The 17,309-nt window shown below is 46.1% G+C and overlaps 1 protein-coding gene across 17 annotated transcripts in view; it reads right to left on the bottom strand.

The window, feature by feature from the left end:
* RBFOX1 (RNA binding fox-1 homolog 1) overlaps positions 1-17,309 on the bottom strand; it is a 2,071,930-nt gene that overhangs the window by 1,878,117 nt on the left and 176,504 nt on the right. For all 17 annotated transcript variants that reach the window (XM_040458724.1, XM_040458700.1, XM_040458710.1 and 14 more), the window contains exon 2: positions 11,163-11,201. In XM_040458724.1, the coding sequence (XP_040314658.1) occupies positions 11,163-11,201 (39 nt within the window). The remainder of the gene's footprint in view (positions 1-11,162; positions 11,202-17,309) is intronic.

Consider the following 17,309-nt stretch of genomic DNA (forward strand, 5'->3'; position numbering starts at 1 on the left):
AGTTAATTTTTAATGTCAGCATGAGTCGTCTAGGTGATGGGATCATGGAATTTTCTTTTGTTTTCTTCATACTTGTATTTTGGAAAAGGCAGACTGTGGAAGCTGTTTTCTATATACAAATGAGGTAGAGACAGGTGAGGTGTTTGGGGTGTGTAAGAGGTATGTGTGTGCTTTTATCTCATCTTCCTTGAGACCTTTGAGAGAGATTAGGAGAAAATCCCCTATCAGCTTCAACCCATGGTCAAACACTTCAACACACATCATTAGTGATTCCAGAGAGCTCGGCAGGGATTTCTTTGTGTATCTCCCATTGAAAAGAAACCTCGATCACAAGCCACTCTGTGAATCTGAGATAGCTCCTATCTCTGAGGAGAGCCCTGCCACCTGAGCTTCTCAGTGGCCCTGGGACACAGCAGGCTCGAGCATGGAAACCATCTCTGACTGGCGAAAGAATGACCTATGGACACAGGTCAAGGTCCTGACCTGTTGATGACTGAGATCGAAGATGGAGAAAGGCCAACAGAAAGGCAAAAACCCAGGATGTTGAAGACCACTGTCTGACTCTGCATTGGAGCAAAATGCCTGGCCAAAAGAGGAAGCAGCTTTGGGTTCCAGCAATGTTTTAGGAAACCCAAGCTCTCTCTGTCCACCATGAATACAGGTAACGGGTACTCTAGGGAAAGAGTACCTCATATGAAGCCCAGCCTCTGAGCACAGTTCTGGGAGAGGGTACTTTGGAATCAGAGAGATCTGGGTTCAAACTGCATCTCTACTGCCCCCTAGCTGTGTGACCTTGGGCAAGTCACCTAACTTTTCTGTGCTGAGAGTCTGTGTTCTAGGACAGGAGAGGAGCAAGAAACACACCAAGAAGGGAAACACATGACAGCACCAACATTTGGTAAGTGTCAGGAAGGAAGTCAAACAGATTCTGTAATAACAGAGGTCAGGGAGGGCTCTCTGAAAAAGTGGCACTTAAAGCATGACTCCATCCTTATGTGATAGGCTGTCTTGTCCATTGTATGAGCCAGGGTCCCAGGAAGGGATGGATGGGACACTGCACTGAGGGTCATTTGAGAGGAATTTACAAAAGGGACTACATATGTAAGTGTGGGCAAAGGGTATGAGCACTACAAAAGAGAATACAGCGCTCTGGGGCTAGTAACGCTGAGATCCCAGGTTCTGCCACCATCTCTGAACCTGAGTACAGACAGAGAGGCTTGCCTGACATCTTCGTTTAGGAATGCAGCAGCCCATAGGAGGAAGCAGGGTCTATAAATGCCCTGCGCTCTCCTCCCTTCTCCTACAACCTGCTGTGACTCCCTACTGCCCAAACTCAACCAGCAGCCAGTGGGCAATAGAGCCTAGTGCTATGGTCTACACTAAGAAGCCTCCCAAAGCACAGCACAGGATGGAGAAGAGCAGATAAGCAGATGCACTGCTGCTTCTTCCTTCTGCACATCTGAATCTGGGGCTGGCATCTCAGAGAGGACTAGCACCTCTACTCCGGCATCCGTAAGGCCAATCAGAATTACTTTACGTATGTTTTATGTGTGCCTGTTTAACTTTAAATGCTCAATGGATTTGCTACAGACATGCTTCTCCACGCAAGGGATTTTCACTGTCTAGAGCTTTAGACGTTCCAGGTAATCGATAATGCTGCTGCTCTGACTCCAAATTAAATAGCTGCACATTTATTACCCATTACTGGAAGGCACACCAGGAACTCAGCCGCCGGGAGCACACAACCCCATAAACGCTAAGCCTTCCCTCTCTCTCCATTGGCCACTCCAAAACTCTGTCGGCTCGGACAGTGTGAACACCACCCGCCCCACTTTTAGAAAATCAAACTCCATTCGCTAGTCTAACCTAAATTGGGATGAAAAAAAGCCAAGGCTCTGAAATTTACTCCGCCAAGCTGAGCCCCCAGGGAGAGGGTAACATTTGGCTGTGGAATCAGGAATGTTTGGCTGCCTCTTCTGTCACCTGCTCCTCCAAGGGAGGTGGGGGATGCAGAATTTCAGTTCTATGGGCTATGCATTCCTTATTCCCTTCCTACTGAGCTGTTGAAGCCAACAAGAATGGCTCCCTAAAAGTGGGTAGGCCAAGGTAGCCACCACAATGTGCAGTGAGAAGCAAGGACAAGCACATTTAGGATTGGGTGGTGGGGGCTCTCCATCACATCCTGTCTGCCTGAGCTGACAAAGAAGTCACACTAAACACTCTCCAAGGGGAAAGACCTTAGTGCCTTAGCCAGAAATGCCCTTCAGTGACACTACACATCGTTGTGCAGGTTTGCATGTCTAGGGAGCCCTTTCTGCAGTCAGAAACTGTGAGGCATCCACAAGAGAAGGAGCCGTGAGGAATCCACCCTGACACACAAGGCCATTGGAAAGGGTGAGAGTTTGGAGAATATGTGCCCCGGCTCCCTTGCAATTAGGATGCTTGCAATTAGGATGAGCACTGACAGAGACTGTGCATCCAAAATGATCTAGAAAAAAATCAGAACTAACCCCATTAGATGCCCCATCCCTACTCAGCATCTTGTAGATTAAGAGCAACAGCCAGTGCAATTACTTCAATCACTTATGCAAAGTAAGACCATTTCCCAAATTGGAAATGACAGTCTGGGCCACCTGGTAGGGAAGACAGCCTGTCCCCATGAGGGGGGCTGAGAATTTCTTTGCTAGTCCTTTGAGTCTTTGCTTGGTCATGAGAAAATCATAATCAAAATTAGTATCTCCTTTACCGGGACCCACTATCATCATCAAATCCTCCACCAAAGTTAAAGTATGGTAGGTTTTTTTGTTTTGTTGTTTTGTTTTTGTTTTTGTTTTTTTGTTGTTGTTGTTTTGTTTTGTTTTGTTTTTGTGGGGGGGGGGATTGGCTCTAGGACTTGCAGATAAAAAGTAGCCATCAAGTACCCACATGATGTTGAGAGATTCCTCAAAAAGGTTGTACGGTCAAAACGTGTTATCAGCATATCAAAGGTGTTGATAAACCCTGCAGTGAACAAACGTAATTAGCTTTGTTTTCCAAACTTACATGGCCATAGTAATATGACCACCACTTTCCTTAAAAAACGGCTCAGAGTGGGGAGAGAGGGGTAGCAGGTAGTAGGGTGGCACCTGGGTGGCTCAGTCAGTGTCCGACTTTGGCTCAGGTCATGTTCTCACATTTCCTGAGTTTGAGCTGCACATTGGGCTCTATGAACCTAGAACCTGCTTCAGATTCTCTCTGTCTCTCTCTGCCCCTCCCCCCACTCATGCTCACTCTCTCTCACTCTCCAAAATAAACATACATACATACATAAAACATTAAATAATTCAAAACAGAAACAGCTCTGGGGTCCTAACATTATGAACACCCTACACAATGAACACAAGGCACACAGCTTGAAGTCAGTGGTCCCCAACATTGGATATATGCTGGAATCATCTTGGAGGTTTTCAAGAAGACTACATCTGAGTCCCACCTCACAGTAGATCAGCTGCCAACACATCAACAGTCCCCCTCCCATACTTACCTGAAGACCATACCTAGTACTTCAGCATCAACCCCCACAACAGTCAACACCATAAAACACTAACCAAAAAATGGACACTTTGCTAAATAGTTCACAGGCTAACGGGATGGAGGAAACTGTTTTACAGGGCACTGCACAACTTCGAGAAAATTCCCTTTAAAAATCTCTGATCCTTCTCCAAAGTTTTCCTCCAGATGACAGATGCTTTCTGTCTTCTCTCTTCTTCCATTTCTCTCCCTACCCAATGGCCTGTAAACCTCTATTACCCTAGCTAATTCTCTTTTGAACCTAAGCCTGCGCAACCTACTCAGGAAGTAGTCCTGCAGAGTAGCTCAAAAGCAGCATTCTGTTCTTACTAAAATTGTCCCCAAGGGACTTGCCCCTAATCCCAAATAGCCAAATCAAAGTGTATTTTTCAAATCCATATACACAAAAAATGTCACTTACAAAAATTCATTATGTACTCTTGCAGCTAGGTAGAGAGGCCGACATTTTTTACAAGACTGGCTGGGGGGAACTAGACAAAGGTTAACCAGGAGGGCTGCATGTAAGCGGTAAAACTCCAGCCATCTCGAGAAAAGGATTCATATAGAAACAACGGGAAGAACCCAGAGATTAAGGACAGGGTCTGTAGAAATCCTACAGGCTGGGGAAAGAGCTGGGAGAGCAGAGAGAGAGGTAAATCCTCAGTAGGGCTAGGAACAATACCAAGCATGAATCTTGCCCTCTGCGTGTGCCAGTCACTGATCTAAACACTTCATTTATCTTACTTTGCTTAAACCCTTCAACAACCCAATGAGACCAGTTATCCCAGTGAGACAGTAGCAGGGCTGGGATTTCCATCAGGGCAGTTGTCTTCAGGGTCCATTTGCTTAACCACTGCACTCAAGAGTAATGGACTAGAGCATCCCTCTTATTTTAGTAAGAGGGAGTCAAGAAAGTAAACATATAAACAATAAAAACAAGGCCACTTAGAGTGATTATGTTCTGGAGTAATCTGGAGTCATCTAGAATCTTGCTATCACACAAAGGCATTCAGACTGGTAGCATCAGCATCACCTGGAAGCTTGTAAAAAATGCAGCATCTCAGGCCTCACTCCAGACTTACTGAATCAGATTCTGCATTTTAACAAGCACCCCCAGGGGCTCTCTTGACACCCTGAAATGTGGGAGGTACTGGTCTAGAAGTGTGCGGTCGATAACCTAAATCTATTTCAAGAAAGGAGCACTGTGGGTGGAAACAGGGCAGGTAAGAGCCCTGATGAACTGCCGGGTGTAAATACATTTCCAAAGCCACCTACAGCTGGCAGCAGTCATTTCTGACAGTGAACAAAACAGCCGTGGTTAAGAGCTAGCGTCAGTTCCAAGTACTAATGACTCTGCCACCCACTCAAGTGTGTGACCTCGGGCAAGTTACAAAACCCCAAAGACTCACTTATACCATCTAGAAGTGAAGGCAAAGGATAGTTCCTCCTTGGGTTGTCCAGAAGATTAGGTGAGAAATTCTGTATCCGGTGCTTAGCACAATGCCCATTATATATTAACCCCTCCACAAGCACTACCCATTACTATGATGACATCAAAATTATAACTTAGGGACATTAAGCTGGCTCTGAAGGTCTCAATTACAGGGCCAAAGGCTGTGAAGACAGAAGAATTCACAGAGAAAGGCCAAGTGCAGGTGAGCTCAACTTTCTCATCTTGCATGGATGGAGTTAAAGATAGCATTTCATTCTTGACCTTGACTACCAGACACAAGGGTTACAGCATCCTTCTCAATGAAGTGAAGGGCAACCACATGTAGAATTAGTAACAGGATTCCTACCTTTCAAATCAGCGGGTAAGATAAAAGCAAATCAAACAATCTGCAGAACCAAGAAGAGAGAAAATACATGAAGCAGAAAGAAAAGTTCTTTTTAATGAATTTTTTTATTTTATTTTATTTTTTTTTTAACGTTTATTTATTTTTTTGGGACAGAGAGAGACAGAGCATGAACGGGGGAGGGGCAGAGAGAGAGGGAGACACAGAATCAGAAACAGGCTCCAGGCTCTGAGCCATCAGCTCAGAGCCCGACGCGGGGCTCGAACTCACGGACCGCGAGATCGTGACCTGGCTGAAGTCGGACGCTTAACCGACTGCGCCACCCAGGCGCCCCTAATGAATTTTTTTAATGAGAGTTGATCAAACATGTATATTATGACAAATACACTGAATTCCTCTATGAAAAAGCTAGGACGCTGGGTAAATAAACAAGATCTATCCGTAATCTACTTCCAAGAGATACTTGCAACATAAGTAAATTAAGAACAGTAACAATGAACGGATGTGTCTAGGCTTATGAGAACCAGAGAAAGATAGAAAGTAGCATTGATTTCAGAAAAACCCAAGGCAGAAAGCATTAACCAAGCTCCACATGGCCATTTTATATCCAAAAAAACCTTCAATCCATAACCAATGCTAGCCAACAGCCTTTGTGAGCCAAATGACAAGGGCTCAAAATAGATAAAGTACAAACTTTGACCAATACCAAGAGAAGCTGACAGGAATATAGTAGCTCTGGGAAACCCTAACCAACCCATCCAAATAAAGTAACCAAGGCTTCTGCACTGTAAATTAATAAGGTTTCTAAGACAGAAGAGCACACCATTACAAGTGTCCAAACGGTATCTCAGGAAAATTCAGCTAGACTTGCCCATTTATCCATCCATCAGTCAACCCACTCACCCACCCACCTATCCATTCATTCGCTCATCCATCCATCCATCTGTGCAATGTGCACTGAGAATCAACTCTTTATCAGGCACCGGGGATCTAATGGAATAAAAAGATAAAGTGCTTCTTATTAGGATTTTTACAGGCTTCCTCCATGCACAAAGGAAAAAGGAGTAAGTAGACAAAGTAATTAAAACAGAGGCATGATGGGGTGCCTGGGTGGCGCAGTCGGTTAAGCGTCCGACTTCAGCCAGGTCACGATCTCGCGGTCCGTGAGTTCGAGCCCCACATCAGGCTCTGGGCTGATGGCTCGGAGCCTGGAGCCTGTTTCCGATTCTGTGTCTCCCTCTCTCCCTGCCCCTCCCCCGTTCATGCTCTGTCTCTCTCTGTCCCAAAAATAAATTTTAAAAAGTTGAAAAAAAAAATTAAAAAAAAAAAAAAAAAACAGAGGCATGATGATAAACAATGGGATATGGTAAAATGCAACAGGAGTAACAAGGTGTCAGCTAAGGTCTCAGGCTTGCATTCAATTAGACATGGGAAGAAAAAGGAGCAGGACCTGATTCTTGAGGAGCTTGTATTTTAGTAAGAGGGAGTCAAGAAAATAAACATGAGAACAAGATTATTATTTCAGATCATGCTGTGTGCCATGAAGAAGGTTAAGATAGAAAAGGGCATGTTTGGGGCAGGAGGTGTTGATACTTTGGCTACTCACCAGAGGCTCCTAAAAGAAGGTGGCATGAGATCTGAGAGCCTCCAGGAGCAGGAGACTGTAGAGGCCAGGTCAGAAATGTGCCTGGGAGCCAGCTCCTTGCCAGAGTGTTTGGGCATTATTCTTAAAACCATGGGAAGCCTCTGGATCTGCCTGAGTAGTCTGAGAAGTGACTCCCTGTGGATATGCAGCAGCCCTAAGGATGCCAAGGGTTCCTTAGTAGTCAAACACCCTTCTAAAGCCAGAACTACCTATACAGGCAGACTTGCAGCTTCCACAGAGGCTCAGATGGTAAATCCTACTCTAATTACACTGGTAATTATGAAGTGACACTTACTGAGCAGCAAAGAGCATTCCTTCTGTTAGGAAATGATCCCTGGGAAGCCAGTCCCAGCCTCTCTAACAGGGAAGGTGCTGTGAATTTACAAACAGCTGATGGAAGGATGTGAGATCCAGTCTAGACAGGCACCATCAGGAGAAATAAGGAGCCCAGGCACTGGGAAGGGACTCGACTGAGCATTCACACTGCCACTCCCTATTCTAGAGGCAGCATCAGAAACAGCAAATACTCCACAGTCAATAAGACCTTGATTTTAATCCTTGTCCTGGCCTCAGTGAGTTGGGTGACCTGGGAAGGTTATTTACTTCTCTGGACAGGAGGTTTTCCACACACAAATGGGTTTAACAACAGCCTTCCTCGTCAGGGTACACCTGCACACAGTAGGTGTCTGAGAAGGGCCAGGCCTTTCTCTTCAGGCTCTCCCACACCCCTTGGTTGGGAGCTCAGGAGGGAGAAGGAAGGAACGGAGAATAAAAGTAAGGCAACAGCCAAACACACAGTTATTATGCTCCCTGGTGATGGTGGAAGGAAGTTAAAGAACCGGTGATAATAAGATTCTTGCCCCGTGTTCCCTGTGACGGCGAATAACACAGACATGAGAACAGAGCATCCATCAGAACTCAGAGACAGACGAAGACAGGTGATCAAAGGAATAAATCCTCTGCAATCTGAAAAACAGACTGCCTGCTTTCATCCATCTGGGAGGTAGCCAAAGGACTCAAACTCTGGCCAAAAGCATACTTTTCTACCCAAACCACCGTAGGTGTGGCAGGTTTCTAGAACAGATCCCCTTGGGGCTAATCAATCTTCTCTAGGTCTGGCCATGTCTGCCAGTGCCTCAACCCCACCCCCCACCCCCACTCTGAGCTAAGCTTTAGAAATATACCACTGCCAGGGAGATTTATCCATTTTAAAAGGTCAGAGAATTACTGCCATTGAAGCTTGTGCACGGAGCAGGTGTAAATATGCCCCAGCTCCCCCCCCCCCATGCTTTATCACCCTCAGGAGAGAGGGACCTGGGGAAGGAGTTGAGGCTCCAGGAAGTTACTTTCCAGGAAGAACGTTTAACTGCTTGGTATCTGGGGAGCCAAGGACTCCGTGTGGGTGGGACCTACCTGTCTATGTCACCTTTCTCACCAGAGAAGCATCTGTCTCCAGCTTCCTCAGCTGCCAGAGAAGCTAGGGATATGGACCTTCCCTTCCTGTTTTGTGGAGCATCCCTCTGCAAGAGAAGAAGGATGAACAACTCCACACAACAGATCCAGACCTCACCCCCATCACTCAAGTATTGACAAGGCAAGGATGCACTGTCAGTTAAAAAAAAAAAAAAAGAAAGAAAAAAAAAACACCACCACGTTGACCATCAAAACCAGATAATCTGTTTTTCCACACACTGGTTAGTAAACCACTAGCAATAAAGAATAAATCACTGCTGCCACAACACGAATTCCCATTTTCTCAGGACCAACAAGAACTTCAGAGCACCCCAAGATGCTCTGGGGGCTACGCGGGTTCAGCAGACACAACGGTAATGAGGTATTTAGAAAACAACAAATCACTGCACACTAGTATGGAAAATGCTGATGCTTGGAGGAGTCTGGAGAAACCGGCAGGCAAAGCAGGAGGAAACCACGGTGTGGAAATGCACAGACCGAGGTTCAAATCCCAGCTCTGCCAGTTACAAGCTGTGGGACTGTGGTCAAGCTACCTCATCTCTCTGGGCTTCTGCCCACCATGGTAGCAAGAGGGATGATGAGACCTAGCCTGCCTAGGTGCCATGGAGGGTGAGGCTGACCCAAATGTTATCAAAGAACTCACAGCTGATGCCCAATGAATCGGTATCAGTTTGTCAAGTTCACTTTGTCAGCACTAAGTTTTATATACATCTATACAAAGAGAGAAAGAAACAGAGAGAATTAAATAACTCAGTCAACCAACCTATCAACAAACTGACTCTATCAAATGACTCAGCAACTGCATAGACCGTCCAAAGTTTAGAGGTCAAGATGCTCAATGGAAAAAGGGTAAATCAGAGACCAGCAAACTCACTGGACAGATTGCCCAGGAATGATACATTTCGTCCCTTGAGGTGAGAGGAACCTGCCTGCCCTCCCCTGTCCTTTCCACCCTTTTTCCCCAGTACTGTGCACAGACTAGAACATGGTAACCAGGGACAACACCCCCAAGTGCAGAACAGCATGGTGGTTGAAAACATGGCCCCTAGAGCAGCCTGCCAGGCTTCAAAGGAGTTTGGCAGTTCTTCAAGAAGTTAAACACAGAATTATTCTATGACCCTGCAATTCTACTCCTAGGTATCCACCCAAAACAATTAAAAACAGGACTTCGAATATTTGTACATGCATGTTCACAGCAGCACTGTGCACAATAAGCCAAAATACTCACCAACAGACGAGTGGATTGACAAATGGAGCATATCTCTATGATGGATTTTTACTCAGCCATCAGAGGAACAAGAAAGAACTGATACATGATGCAACAGGGATGGATGTTGTAAATGTTATGCTCGGTGAAAGAAACCAATCGCTAAAGGCCACATACTGTATGATTCCATTCATATGAAATGTCCAGAACATGCAAATCCGTAGAGACAGAAAGTGGTCGTCGGGGCTGGGGAGGGAAACAGGTGTGACTGCTAACATTGTTCCCTTTTGGGTGATGAAAATGCTTAGGGGCAGCAGTTGACCACACTAGGAATGTCCCAAATGCCACTCAATTGTTCACATAAAAATGGCTATTTTATGTGTATTTTTCCTCAGTAAATTACTTTTAATTATTCAAATTCTTCTACCCATAACTGGCAGCTACCAGCAAGAGCCTGTGGAAGATCTCCAATGGGCAGTGACACCTGCAGGCCGAGAAGGAACAAGGGAGCACGGAGCATGCTCTCATCACCACTCCAATGACAGAGACCATAGATTCAGCCTCCTTGAGCACTGACATCACCTCCAGGCCACTCAAGGGCCAGCCATGCTTCTCCCCAGTTTCCATCACACAAGAAATTTACATGAGTAATAAAAAGCCACTATCTTGATACTAATCTTAGAAAGGAAAAAAAAAATCTTACATTTGTATTAATTTTTCTTCCCGGGTTTTAATTGAAGAGAGGATCCAGTGTCATGAGGGAAATAAAACCTTACTTCATCTATCCAAGGGCCATGTGGCTTCATTAGAAGTTACATTAGCTCCTCATTAAGCAACAATAATAATGTGGAGTCAGAATCAATGAAAAAAAACGCATTGCTCCAAGGTATAGATCCGTTTGGTTCAATTATATTCTTACATGGCCAAGCTCCAGTGGCTCCGACACTAGTAAAAATGTGTGATGCCAGAAGATGTGGCTTCCCTCCTCCGCCTTGAAAGCTGAACAACGAAACAGAGGCAGGGGCATGGCTTCCATCCCCCTACCACTCTCATCGTCTCTAATATGAGACCCTCTAACCACTTACCCACCCGCACCCTGGCAAAACCGGCTTCATTTCTAGAGCTCGTTCATCCACTGTGCCAAGTAGGCTCAATGTCACCAGCCTACCTTGATCCACTGGCAGAGACTGCTCTGCATGAGGGTTGAATTGTGCTGTGGTTGATTATAGATGTCTGCTTCAGGCACAGGACTGGAGTGCTGTGCCTGATGGCACATATGTACCTGTTAGGCTTAGGAGCCCCTCCAACTGAGAAGGGAGCTTGAGGAAACTCTTGGTTACTCACCCTGGCAATTCCCGCTCCTCTCCTTAGCCACACCCCTACATGGCTGGGCTGGGTTTTTCACAGTTACAGAGTTCATGAAACTTTTTACCTCCTTCTTTTTCACCCGACTTAAACAAAAAACTTAAGTCAGGTCCAAAAGAGTACTTACCTGACCCTCGACCAGGCTGTATGGCAGGGACAGTAGATCCTGCATTAAAAAAAAAAAAATACAAAGACAAGAAATTCTGAGTTTCACATTGCAACAATTGCTTTTCCTATGTTTTTCTCTTAGACAAAGTAATTACATCCCTTGTAAAGAAATATTCGATTTATTCAATCCAAAAATGCCCATGGAGCACCTAACACATGCCTGGTGCTTTGTAGTCTCTGTTTATAACAATAAACAACATGGCAAATTCCTGCCATGGGGTGGGAGGAAGAAGAGGGAAAACACAGCAAATGTGGAAGGTAATACATAATAGATGGAAATAATACCAGACAGTCATAAGTCGAATGGTGATACAATGGGTTATGGGGTGCAGAGTGGGGAGTGCTACTGTAGACTGGGGGTAGGGGTGGGGGTTGTTCAGAGTGAATGACAAGAAGGAACAGACATATCTGGACTAGGTATTTTAAATGCAGGGACAGCAGGTACTAAGGCCCAGGGCAGGCACAAAGCAGCAAGGCTAAAATGGCTCAGAGTAGTCAGACATCAGACAGGGACCAGATCACATATGGCCTTTAAGGCTGATGTACAAATTTGGATGTTTTTCTAAGTAAGTTAGGAAGCCACAGGAAGATCTTCTGTATCTTTTCACAGCACCAAAAGCTCTATCCTACTCAGCTCAATAGCCCCAGGCAGCCCCACTGGAGCAGACTGATCTGCGCACATGCTTACCGCCTCCTCAGAGGGCTGACCCAGCTGCCAGCATAGGAAGGGCCCTGGCTGGGTCGAAGGGGCAAAGGTGAGTTGCAGAGATACTTTCTGAAATGCCAGTCTCAGGGCCAGCCTGCACGGAAGCCCCAGACATCACCCTCCAGTCCAAAATGGTTTCCCAACCAAAGTGGAGAGAGGGCAATACAAGCTTCCCTTTTTCCTGAGGCTTAGATGGAGCCCTTCACCATGTGCCTGTGGACTCTGCCAACACCTCAGAAGGAAGACAGCAAGACAAGAAAATCCATCGCCCAGCCTGTTCCCAGCTGAGGATGACCCCCTGGGCAGTGGCTGGTCCCAAGCAGGGTTCGGGGCCCAACGAGCTTAACCAACCAGCACCCAAATGACAATTAGATACTGCTCTGCTTTGCTGCCCAAGAACTCAGGCCCAGCTGACCTGATCACCTGGAGAAGCAAACACCCAACCCTTCCCTCCCACCAGTACCCCTTGCTGCATTTAAGGTTCATCATGCTACATTCGCAGGGTGGTCATGTAGATTAAATGAGACACCACTTGACCGGTTCATTGACAGGCCTTTACACTCAGTAAAGGCCTGAGTGTTAAGAGTTGTTGTTAGCAAGTTTATTAACATTGTTGGTCAAGCCCAGGCCCAAGACACTGACAATGAACACAGACTAGGACCAGTCAGCACAGTCCATTTACGTAAAGAGAGATGCTCAGGGGTATGATTCTGAGCTAGAGTCACAATTTGGAAGGAGGTCATCTGTAGAGTGGATGCTGGATAATTACCTGAAGGATGAGCTGCTTCTCTGACTATCTCCAAAGGTGAAGCACCCAGGAATGCCTGGGGCTTTTCCCTCCTGTTTGCAAGGTGTAAAACCAGAGGGCTTGAACTGTCTGCCACTTAAGCTACGCTGCCCACTCAGGTGGGTCTCTGGCCTCATGTTTACAAGGGAGGTACACCTGGAGAGGATGTGTAAGGTAAAGCCTGGGGTCTGTATATGTGGGTTAGACAAATACAGACCTTTCCCCTGGGGTCTTAGTACCAAGCGCTGGGCCTCCCCAGCCTTTCCTCCATCCATTATCCCTCCCCTTCCTTACCTACAAACTCTTCTTCAAACCAGGACCCAGAAACGTATCTAAAGCTTGCCTGCCCTTCCTTTCCTGGTTCCCTTATGCCCTTTACAAACAATCAAGCTCTGTTCTCTTTGCTTCTCTCCATGCATCCTCCGGGACTGTGCTCAACATGGGAGACACAGTGGGAAGCACAAAAGGACAGGCCCCCAGTGGCACTTATCTGTGGGAGGAATAGACAGAAATCAGGGGATCACGAAATACAAGTGAGGCCACAGCTCTCAAGAGGAGTGTGTGGGTCTCCTTGCCACTGTCTCATTTGCTCCGCAGTTCCTGTGGCTCCTGCCCATCTGGTCTGCCATGGTACAACCAACCAGAGCTCCTTCTGCCTTCTCAACTTGGCAGGAGCCCCCAGCAGTGACTCTCCACTCCCTTCTTAAAGCACTGTCTTGCCCCCTTTTCTGACTTCCTTTCCTCAAGTGCTTCTTCTCTGGGTTCCATTTTCTGTGCCTGTTCCAAGAACACCAGCATCCTCTGCGCATATCTTACTTGCCCTCCCTTGGGGCTATTTACTGAACCCCTTGGGACCTCATTTCCCACCTCCTCTAGGACCCCTGAGTGTCTGCATCTAGTCCTGACCTCCCCTTGCCCCCAAGCTGACTGTCCTCCATTTCCCAGAACCACTGACATTTTAATTCCATGGGGCCCAAGCCAAGCTCTCCTCTAGCCACCAGCTGCACCTCCTCCAGCTCAGGGCCTGGGGGCCTGCCCTCGCTCACCCCCACACTCCTCGGGCTGGTCCACTGCAGCTGTGTCTCTCACACTGCACTCTTCTTGTCCCTGATCTGGTTACTACATAATAAGAGACTCTTCAAAGACACATCTCTGTGCTGCTGAGAACAATTTGGCTCAAAGGAAGGGGACCACCAGGAAAATTTGGTCAAAACAAATATTCCGTGGCAGTTTTTCAGGGTGTTGGTCATCGTGGTGTGCCATGAAGTGGTTTCATACACTTTTCATACATCTTTAACCACTTGGATCCATTTTCGTCTTGTATTAAGAGTTTCATTTTATTTTGTTTGAGAAATCAAAGCCCACTATTGCCAAGCTCGACTGTAACTAATGGCAGATACAGCATTCATCTAGATGAGCTTCATGTAACAGTCCCTTGAAAAGCAATGTATGTGCTTTATGTCAATGTGCTGCCCTGTGAAAATCCATTTTGCAGTATGTGTGATCCTGGAAAGCTAAGGTGTCAACTGAATTTATATAAATCAAAATCATTATTTTCCCCACCACTCTTTTCTGAATTATAAATGAAGAAGTCCCTATCATTCTCCAGTCACCCCTAAGAATCATGGATGCAATTTTGACGGATTTTCTTTCAGCCTTTTCTTAAGCATGTACAAACATACTTGCCTATATATGCATATATACAGCCACACAAATATGCTTTACAAAGTGGATGAGAACTGTAGACATTGAGGCCCCTGTATACTTGCTTGTGCTTTTTATAATCTTAATGATAGAGGGTATCTTTTCCAGATTGTTCATGTATAGTTGGGTTTCTCAATTCCAGCACCGTAGAAAATTTGGACTGGATAACTCTTTGTTGCAGGGAGGGACCCTGGGTTCCTTGAGGGACCTTTGAGATGTGTAAAGAACCCATGAGGTGGGGCCATCTTTTTTAACAACTGCGCACAATTCCATACTATGGGTGCACCATAACTTAACTGTCCCCCCTACTCAACGACATTCAAAATCTTTTTTTTTTTTTAATTTTTACTTGTTTTTAAGAGAGAGACAGAGGCAGAGAACAATCAGGGGAGGGTCAGACAGAGATGGAGACAAGGAATCCGAAGCAGGCTCCAGGCTCTGAGCTGTCAGCACAGAGCCTGACACGGGGCTCGAACCCACAAACCACAAGATCATGACCTCAGCCAAAGTTGGACGTTTAACCTGAATGACCCACCCAGGCATGCCTCAAAATTTATTTTAAATTCATTACAGGGAACTGATGGTTAAAAAAAAATCACTATGTATCATGAGTCATTTTAGTCTATCCTTTTCCTAAAATTTCCATTACTGTCTATCTAGTTTGTTTAAAACAGACAGGTCCTCTATGCAGATTAGGCAGCTCTTTGTTCATGTGATGCGTCATGGGTACAACTCCACCTGTGTCAGGGAGAGAAGGGTGATCTTCAGTGCCATAATGGCATCGGCAGGTGGCACTCTCATGCACTGTGGGCAGGAGCAGCGATTGCTACTACCTGTCTGGCAGGCAATCAGGCAAAACAGATCAAGAGCCATCACCCTGTCTAACAATCTATTTCTTGTTCAGTAAAATTAAGTGGATAGCTCCAGTCTGTCCCTTCCCTTCTCTTTAGGCTGGATGAACTCACTGAAGCTAGATGGCTCTCAAAGATAAATGCCTGGTCCTTCTCAGAAAGACAATTAATGAGCTCAGAGACTGCTTAAACCAAGATGAAATGTGAGATTAACAGACACAGGGACATCTATCCACCCTGCCAACAGGCTATCTCTTCCTTGCTGGGCTGTTTCATTAGATTCCGCCAAGGCAACCCACCAAATGCACCATGGCTATCGGGGCTATTTTTGAGATAATTGCGAGGCTTGGGCTTGGATCCACTTAAAGGCAGAAATATGGGACAGAGAAGGATTAAGGCAAACCTTACCCCTTTCTCCTCTGTCGAAAAGGTCCCAACAGGCTTTAAAGGGAAGAGAAAAACGCATGAAACTTTCATCAGAGCCTGGTTGGTTTGCTGCAGGAGCTGTGGGGCCTGAAGTTCCAATTCTGAACAGTTCCCAGTACAATAATTAGGCACCTTTCCTCCCTGCAGGCCTGCTCATCTCCTCACCTACTCCCTCCCACCTCTACTCTCTATGTCTGGGAGAAGAGCTGCCTTTAGGGGACAGGGGGGCAGGGGAGACAGGAAGAGAACGAAAAAGGGAGAAGAGAGGCAGACAACAGTTAAGGACTATGTCCTAACTGCACTCTGGAATTACCAGACCACTGCACTCTTTGGATGCTCAGACGTTACTCCCCTATACATCACTCTTAAAAACCGAACCCAACCTCTGTTCGCATACATAATCTTGAAGGCAGGTAGACCACGACAGGGTTAAGTCCCATCTAGGCCAGCTGTCCCTTTTCCCTTCCAGCCTACAAGCTCCTAGAAGGCATACCAAGAATGTGAAACTTCAGGGGCCCCTCAGAAAGGACCTAGCTTGCCTATAGCTTCTCCATTCCTCTGCCCAGTAAAGAGGAGAAACAGTCTTTCTACAGACACTCCTTTCCTTGTCATACGTTTCGTGACCAGAATTTCAAACCTGTCATCTGAATGTGTCCCCTCACCCCCCCCCCACCTGATGACAAGCACAGTAACATTGTGAGATCAAGCAGTGATATTCATAAGAACTGGAAAGAGAAATCCAAGCAGGTGACGCACTTTGCTCCTGCAATGGGATTAGAACTTGGATTAATCGTTGCGCCTGTTCCTTTGTGCCCTTCCTTATATAAGACTTTTCATCAGTCAGAGGCATCCTCCTTGCCTGAGGGAGGATTAGGATTACTTTAGCAGGAGTCAAAGGAGAAAGACGGTGCTCAGTCTTTTTGAATTCCAAAGAAATCTGCCAAACCAGTGCCTATACAACATTCTCGCCATTGGAGGGAGATCATGACACCAAGAATGATTGCATCCCACCACTATTTGGAAGGAGCCTTCCACTACCACAGCTGCCCAAAGACCGTGGGTGGTCCAGGACTCCCATTCATGCCCAGAACCTTGCAGAGCTCCAAAACCTTCTCCATGTGCCCCCCCCCCTTTTCACTGGTGTCCCTTCTTTTTCAAAGAAGATACAGAAGCCTTTTTAAAGTGACCAAAGGGGTTATAATGGTATAGACGGGACAGCAGTGAACTCCACCCCATTAAACCTGCATTGAAACATTTAATCCTCACATCCTGTCTATGTATGTATTTATTATTCTGGATTCACATATCACAAAAACAGAGGAGTTCTCAGGCCTCCATACTCAATGAGCTGGGATTCAAACCTGCTCTGTGATGGTGATTCCAAGGCCTCTCTTGTCCACTCATTACATCATATAAATGAAAGATCAGACCTGACACTGTGCTGAGGGACACACACTGGCCCTCAGGTGGCTTCCAGAAATGGGATATCTTAACAGAAGTAACAAGTACAGCACTCCCGATGAGGAAACGAAGCATATCAGCTGGGTCTTCAAGCAAACAGATGCCAAGGCAGAGTCAGTCAGGTACATAGATTTACTAGGGACTAACACTTGAGTAAGCAGTGGGATAGTA

The sequence above is a fragment of the Herpailurus yagouaroundi genome, unplaced genomic scaffold (assembly GCF_014898765.1).
Source record: "Herpailurus yagouaroundi ecotype Mexico unplaced genomic scaffold, PumYag 222, whole genome shotgun sequence".
Classification (NCBI taxonomy): Eukaryota; Metazoa; Chordata; class Mammalia; order Carnivora; family Felidae; genus Herpailurus; species Herpailurus yagouaroundi.